This window comes from Zerene cesonia, chromosome 18, assembly GCF_012273895.1.
Source record: "Zerene cesonia ecotype Mississippi chromosome 18, Zerene_cesonia_1.1, whole genome shotgun sequence".
NCBI lineage: Eukaryota > Metazoa > Arthropoda > Insecta > Lepidoptera > Pieridae > Zerene > Zerene cesonia.
The window spans coordinates 7,532,627-7,541,109 of record NC_052119.1 but is presented as its reverse complement, the minus strand read 5'-3'; the positions used below and the strand labels follow the sequence as shown (position 1 = coordinate 7,541,109).

At 34.7% G+C, this 8,483-nt stretch overlaps 1 protein-coding gene across 1 annotated transcript in view; it reads right to left on the bottom strand.

Moving 5' to 3' along the window:
• LOC119833890 (toll-like receptor 6) overlaps nt 1-7,359 on the bottom strand; it is a 99,266-nt gene extending 91,907 nt beyond the window's left edge. The window contains exon 1 of the mRNA XM_038358108.1: nt 3,029-7,359. Coding sequence (XP_038214036.1) covers nt 3,046-6,897 — 3,852 coding nt within the window. The 5' untranslated portion in view covers nt 6,898-7,359 and the 3' untranslated portion in view covers nt 3,029-3,045. The remainder of the gene's footprint in view (nt 1-3,028) is intronic.
• Nucleotides 7,360-8,483: the final 1,124 nt, after the last annotated feature.

The following is an 8,483-nucleotide window of genomic DNA, read 5'->3' as shown; positions in this document are numbered from 1 at the left end:
ACAGATTCGAAATTCAAATGTAATATTTTTTTATAATTAAGTGTAACAGTATTTATGGCCAGACTAAGTATAAATATTTATCCTTGTACTTATACTTGCAATAAATATAAAAAAAACACAACACAAGTGGGCTTTAAACTAAGTTTTCGATGCAAATAAAATGTCATTATTTATAATGCTTCTAAGCTAGTTTTTTAGCATGTTATCAATACAAAATTTCAGTTTCATATTGAGCTTTGATTGAAAAACTTTCATCGTTGTATCATCGCTACAAGTAAATTAATATAATTTAAATTAGGTCATACCTTTAATAAATACAACAGGATAAATGCTCTCATTAAGTAATAAAGAGTAAACCAAAATGTTAATTAATCTTTCATGCATAAATCTTTTATTGCAAAAATTGACTAATATGTCATACTTGGAAAAGGAGCAGGTGGGTCGCCTGATGGTAAGCGCTACCACCGCCCGTAAACATTTGCAGAGGCGTGAGGCCATTTGCAGTGAGCTTACATCTCTACTACGCTAATGTAAGCACTGTTGAATACACCATAGTAATACTTTGTTAGACGAATAAGTTTTGTCCAAATATAGAAAAATCATTCCTTTTTCTACTAATCATTCTAACCAATTAATTCTATATGATTATTTTAATTTAATTAAATTACTATTAAACTAATATGAAACATTTTTTGTACTTTCAGAGTAGTGATATACACTTGCAATTAGATAATTATTATAAAAGAAGAGAACTCTTAGAACTAAGACCATAGATCGTTAATGTGCTTGTTCATATTTTATTTGATAATTATGATACATAATTAATACAATCTCCACCCAATGGACTAAAATAATTTCAACTTGTTATCTCGAATAGCGCACCAACTCGCTATGCCCATTATCAAACCGATCTCATCCAATACCGAGAATATTTACCTAACAAGTTGGAAACAATTTTAATCGACCGACAACTGTTTATCTCGATATATCCACGTTTATACATACGAGAAACATAAATACGGTGCCTATCTGATGAAATCACGTGACACATCGTCCCTTGGCTTTGGCCTCGTAAAAACAAGTTTTCCCATTATTTCTATGCTGACCCGAGTGTCGTTTTGATAAGGGTACTAACGCATATAACCGATGTTGATTTCGTTTTGATTTGCCCCTACGAGATAATGGGCTTTTCATTTAGATCTGTGAGTCGTGAATGCAGAGCGATAATTATGTCGTACATTAAAATAGCACCTTTAACATGAAAGCAGAGCGAAATATAGTGTAAATTGCAACAGAATTTCATCTTATACGTTTCGTTTTCAATAAGAACTTGAGAATTTTATAAATTTAATTTTATTACGTCTTCAGTTTCAAATATTCTGGTCTCATTTGATGTTGATGAAATAGTTTATGTCTAATACCTTTAGTTTATCTAACGATTCTAATTACGTTGTTAATTAAAGTTAAAAAAGAAATAAACAAATCAATGAACACTAGAAAGATTTAGCTATATCTGTAGTAGAAAGAGATTGCCGCATTGCAATATCGGTATTTAAAATTAGCCACTTTAAATTCAGACTGCGTTCGAAGAGTAATCTTTTAAACAAGTTTGGGTACTGAATTTGTCTTTTAGTGCCAAATATTTGGGGTCGTGCAAATGAATGTAGCTACAAGAGTGATTGCTTGTGTTAGTGATTAGAACTTGGAGTGTAGATCGTACTCGTTCGTTCATAGCGCTTAGATATGGATTATGGATATATTGACTTGGATAATTAATATCTAGCTAGATAAGATTTGTGAAATGACATACGTAATGGTGATACATTGGTGATTAATTACAAAAATATTATAAGTTTCAAATGTTCATATGGATTTCAATACTACTGGTTACTAGATTGAGACGAAAAATGTTTGTTTCGTGTGTGATTAAGATACTAATATTATATAATTCCATATTATAGAGCTTGACCAATGAAATGTTTATAATGTTATTCATTGGTCTCATACATGGCAAATGACGAAACAGCTAATAATCAAGTTTAGTATTATAAAAGTCGATTATGGAACAAAAAACTTATTTATATCATTAATTTCAACTTGAATATTTCATTCCCATAGACAAATCGATAGTTTATGTCTTCATTTGAACAATTCGTAAATGCTATTAGCACTTTGCCTGCGGCAAAATGATTTTAAATTATTTCTTGACCAAATTGGTTTTTCGTAAAAAATTGCTCATGTGAATAGAATTAATAAAATTTAATAATTTCCAGAGTCTACAAATATGTAGGTATACCGCTTTATGTGTTTAAGATTTTTTGAACTATATTAAAGACAAAAATTCTAATGACCTTTCTGAGGCGTATAAATATTTATGTAGTTTGGGTAAGTTTTGTATTGGTATAACATTTATGTATTTATCTAGAAATTACCTTGAATCACAAATAAAATACTAATGAAATGACAGTTTAATTAATAGATATTTTCATAAATATGTATTTTTAATCATAGGAATACTATGTTTCTAGTGTATTAAACTTTTCAAAATTCTTTTGATCTACAAAGCAAGAAAAAAATAGTTTTTGTCAATTTGTAACAATAAAATAATGCAACGGAAGAGAAATAAAACAAAAGCAAATAAAATTCATAATGTATATATTTTCATTTTTCCTTCCATAATATTCATCCAATTTTTACAAAATATACAAATAAATCATAATGAAGTTATTTACAGTCTTTTGTGAACAGGTAATATTTAACAAATTATATAATATTTGAAATGCGTATATACATAATAAGTTTTAAACTTTGGCATTTAATAATTTAATAGACTGAAACGTGATTACACGTGTAATTTGTACTATTTACAATAATAAACTTATAAATTACTATCGCAGTTAGGAAATCAATCCATGAAGTGTCAATGTACAAACCTATTGCCTAACACATAAATGCATGTCTTAATCTAGATCTTAACATAATTATCACTGTTTCGGACTAAATACGCTTAAGCGTTGCAGTTAGTTACCTGCGTTGGAGCATACGCTACGCCCACAACTGCGCGTGCGGCGGTATTCGGTGGGGGTGAGAGTCGCGCGCATGCACGCTGGTTGACACGGCCAGCCGGTCGGCCAGCCCGTCCGACAGCAAGGGCGGTAGCTTCCCCGGCGGCGGGGGCGGAGGCGGCGCCGGCGCCCTCCCGGCCCCCACCGGCGACACCGACGCGTAAATATTCACCGTTGACCGGTGATACTGACATTTCCGCAAGTCCGGCATCGCGAATCTCAACTTTTGCCAAAACTGTCTATCGCCCCACTCGATACACGTATTCGCTTTCAAACACAACCGTAACTCCGGATCGATTTCTCTATTCGGTAAATCACCTAACAATATTATTATCAGTCTTCTACGTCTCTCTTTTAATACTTCGTGCAACGCTGTTTTGAACTCAAATCTACACCACTCGTTATTAATAAAGTTTTTAGATAACACTATAATTGTTCGTTTGGAAGATTCAACGGCTTCTATGATTGTATCAGCCACGTAGGCTGAAGCGTTGAAGTCACGATAGTGTAAACACAAACGGAAACTTGGGTCCGTAGATTCCAGTCCGGGCGCGAGCATTTGAGCTACGAATGCTTCATCTTTCACACTATAACTTATGTAAGCATCAAATAATCTATCTTTATCAGCTTCATCGTCGAATGCCGTGCTTTTATAGCACATACGAAATCCACAATGATAGTACACCCATACTCTTAGCTCACGTCTCCAGTAAAATACGCCGCATATGAGGACAGAGCTTATCACAAATACGCACAGCGATATTAGAAGTAATGGCAGGTAATCATTTATAACTTGATTCTCGATTATAGATGAAACTCCACCAACATGACTTGTACAAATTGTCGAGTTAAAATCTGACATATGAGGCCCAACAGCATTCGTTAAATTGTCAAAAATACATGTTATTTTATCTGCGTCTTCAACTTTGCCTAGGTTACTTTTAAACCAACTTCGAAATTTATGTATGTATTGGCAATCACAAGACCAAGGATTGCGTGAAAGACTTATCTCAACCAAATATGGATTCATCGTGAATTGCCACACGGCGAAGCTATAAATGTTGTTTCCCTCGAGCCGTAAAACCTCTAAATACATAAGTTCGATGAACGTTCTATTATCGATATAGTGTATTTTATTGTCTTGGAGATGCAATTCACGTAAATTTTCAAGAGGCGATAATTCAAATCCTAACAACTCTTTAATATTGTTCTTTTCTAAATGCAACACAGTCAAGCGCTTTAGTCCACTAAACGTGTTATTATACAACGCGTCAATGTTTGAGTTATTCGCATACAATATTTTTAAATTTTTACGTCCAATGAAGGCGTGACTTGTTAAACTACCAAAGTTATTACCATCTAAATACAGTTCAGTAGCGTCCATTGGAATACTGCTAGGTATTTCGGCGTACCCAGCGGCCGAACAGTCCACTATATTAGCCGACCACGGTTGGTCGTGATAACACGTACAGTTTGATGGGCACGTCATTTCACAATCACAAGCGTCGAAATCACAACAATGACACAATGTAAAACAGTGCGTTTTATATGTACACAAAAACTGAGATGATTCAGCTTCCACGAGCGGTATATAGGTCCTTTCCCGATTATACAATAATTTACAATAAATGCTCTCCAAGTCCATCACTCTAGGGTGTTGCCGAAGATGATCTAGTTTATTTATACGTTGGAGCCACTCCATAGTACAGTCACACTGAAAGGGATTTCCACCGATATAAAATTCGGGCAAAGGCCTCCCCGGATCAACTGGAGTTAGGCGAAGCGCATTGAGATCCATACTAGTGATCTGATTTGCATACAAATCGACTCTCGTTAAATTGGTTTTTCCGACAAAAGTTTGGGCTTCAACTTGTGTAATTTGATTATCGTTCAAGAAAAGAAGCTCAACGCTGCTGGGAATAGAGTATGTAAATATCTTCGCAATTTTGTTGAAGCTTACGTCAAGAGTTTGTAATCGTAACTCTTTATCTATGCGATAGTTATTTCCCAATTCTTTGATGTTATTGCTGTGAAGATCTAACCACTGAAGTCCCGTGGGTATAACCGAGTAATCAAACCAGTCTATTTTGTTATCTGACACGTTCAACCACAACAGAGAAGGTATATTAACAAATAGGCCTTGGATGTCTGTGAGTTGGTTTGCATCTAATCTAATAGCCTGTAAATTTTTTAATGTCTCAAATGCGCTCATGTCGATATGCCTTAATTTATTTCTTGCTAAATTCAAAATTTGCAACGACGGCAAGTCTGTGAACACGTCTTTGCTAATATTTTCTAATTTATTTCCAATAAGACGTAATCCGTATACATTATGAAGACCAACAAAGCCCGATTCTTCCAGAGATGTTATCTGATTTTCGCCGAGATCGAGTGTCCTCAATAAACGCATATTTCTGAGCGCTATGGGAACTTTTTTCAAGCGGTTGCCATTTAAATTTAGATCTTGTAATGATGATGTATTACGAAATGCTTCTGGATGCAACTCTTCGAGGCGGTTATTATCAATAGATAGTAGAGATAATACATAAAGTCCATTCAAAGCGTAGGCATCGATATGAGTAATTTTGTTATAAGATAAAATTAAAGTGTGCAAATTGTTCATTGGTGCAAATGTATCAGCGGCAATATTCTCCAACATATTGTGTTGTATATTTAAAATTTGCAGTGTGTATAAATCTTTAAAGATTTTAGGCTCAAGCTTCGTCAATCTGTTGTTAGATAAGTTTAGCAGCACCATTCTAATAAGACCGGCAAAAGTATTTTCATTTATCCAAGTACTTGTGAGATGGTTATTTGATAAGTCCAATGCTAACAATTGTTCAAGGTTAGCAAACAAAATAGGTGAAAGCACACTGATTGAATTATTCTGTAAGTATATTTCTTTTATCACTGGTCTACAATCTTTAAATAAGTCTTGTGGGAGAGCAACAATTTTATTGTTTGAGAGGTCTATAATTTGTAACTGTTTTAAGCCTGATAGGGCTTTGTCAGCAACCATTGAAATCTCGTTATCATGTATATGTAACTCTTTTAGCCTTCGTAGGGCGTGGAAACCATTTTCAGGCATTAGCACAAAATGATTATTAGATGCATCCAGGACTTCTATGTCCAACGAGCACGAGGCATGTGGCATTGATGCCGATGGTGGTGGTCCCTCATGATCACTAATTAAAGCTTGATGCATTGCTCTTTCTCTAAACCCCAAATCGCTTACATCCTGAAGCCTATTTGAGGAAACATTTAAATAATCTAAATTAGTAAGAGGGCAGAATAAATTTTCAGGAAACGACCAGATGTTGTTAAAACTTAGGTCTAATTTCTCTAACTGTCGCACCGCAGTAAAACTTTCAGACGCAATCTCCAAGCTCATAGCGGCCCACTCAGTATTTTTTGTTCGTATCGTTAAATTTCGAAGATCTCTTAAGCCGGAGAGAACACCGGGTGGCCATCTTCCAATTTTACAGTTGTCCAAAATAAGCTCACGTAGTTTCACTAAATGGGCGAAACTACGATCGTCCAAAGAGCTTTTGTACATCATTTCTTCGTTGCACTCTATTCTTAGCGATGTTGTATGCTCCGTAGGAATAACACTGAAGTTAGTAGTATCGAACTCACTGTTAATTGTTCGTAACTTACACGTGAGAGATACTTCATGTGCATCATTGGGGCCTTTAAGCCACCACTGACAATCATCCGGAGCTTCATATTTCAGCGGTAATGAGCTCTGATCAGCAACATTAAGTGCCACAACAAATAGGAATGTTATTTGGCTGATGAATGAGTTTTTGTAAGACATTTCTTGGATAGCCATCGCGAACAAAATCAAACATCAAGACAGAAGAAAATCAAGAGACAGAAAGCTTAGTGTCATGTTTTTTCCGTCGGCATTCGTTTGCTCTGTCCCCTTGCCGGATGTGAAGTATCCATCAATTTATAAATCAATTCCGTTTTAATTTAATACGTAGTCCTTGTAATTGCACTGGAGCACATTTTCTTACTAGTTAGGTTCACACATTCCATAAGTTTATAACGTCCTATATTATCACTAAGTTCACCATAATTTCTAATACGTTTTAATTAAAATAAAACTGTAAATAAATGTTCGTTTTATCGCAGTGTAGTAAACTTATTAAGTTTTGATTCTATGATGCGAGTTTGATATTTTTGTTATTGAAGTACGTATTCATAATCGTGTTTTCACAAATCGCACGCGTTAAACCACAGCGTCGAGTGGCACGACCGTTTCTCAACGCCGCGTGGAGTCAACTGAATGCTCGTAGACACCAGAGGCATTGCAGTCGTTGAGTATACGCTCCGGGGGAGAGGCGCGGGGCAAAGGGTGGGATGAGCCGAGTGGTGGCGAGCGCTCACGAGAACTTATTACAATAAATTATTTTTTACTGAGCTTTGAGAGATCGGCTGTGCGAAAGCGCGGTTTGAATGAATGTAGGCATCAGCTGCTGGAAGCGGGGACGGACTGTGTTAAAATTTTACTATAATATAAAAAGTAGGTCATAATGTTAATTATAAAAAAAAGAAAATATATGTCAACATAATATAACAACAAACTCGTGTCTTGTTTTCATTAATTTAATAACACATATTTAAAACAGTGTTATAATAATGTAAAAGACCATTATTTAGTGGTCCGTCAAATGAGTTAACGGTATCAACAAGGACACTAGCTAATATTACCTAGACATAGGAAATATATACATTTTTATGTAAATGTATGTACGAATAATGGTACGCTAAAATTTCCTTTAATGATAGATTTAACTAAATAGAGTCTATTGCTCTTACATAAAATATACGCAAGAAAATTATTTAATTCTCGCGATCCTAATCAGCACAATAAGATAAACTCATGAAATTATTTAGACAAAGTGTCAATTAAATCCGCTCATTTTAACTGAGTCACAACCTAGTTTAAAGAAGTGGGTTACATCTAAACATATAGGTAGAGCTAATAAAAAGTTCTAGACGCTAAATCAAATCCTGTATTAAGAGTAATATAAAATATGATCAAAATGTAGGATTTAAGAAGCGAAATAAAATTATTTTACACAATTTTTTTATATCTTAATACCTCATTCGGTAACTTTAAAAAAGAGAGCCTCAAACGTGACGTTTTAAGTAATTAGATTGAGAATAAATCCTGTAAAGCATTCCATTTCCATTAGACATTTTAAAAGGAATCCAAACGAATTATAACAGATGCATCGCACCATGAAAGTAACAAAGGACCTAACGCTTTTACCTCAAGGAAAGTGAGATTAAAAATCAACCCTTTTATACTATAAATGGCGAAATTAAAAAGCAACTATGGTATAAAAGTATTAAAGGCTTAAGGTAACAAAAGGTCTGTTCACGGTCTACGGACCACACTGGCAGCCA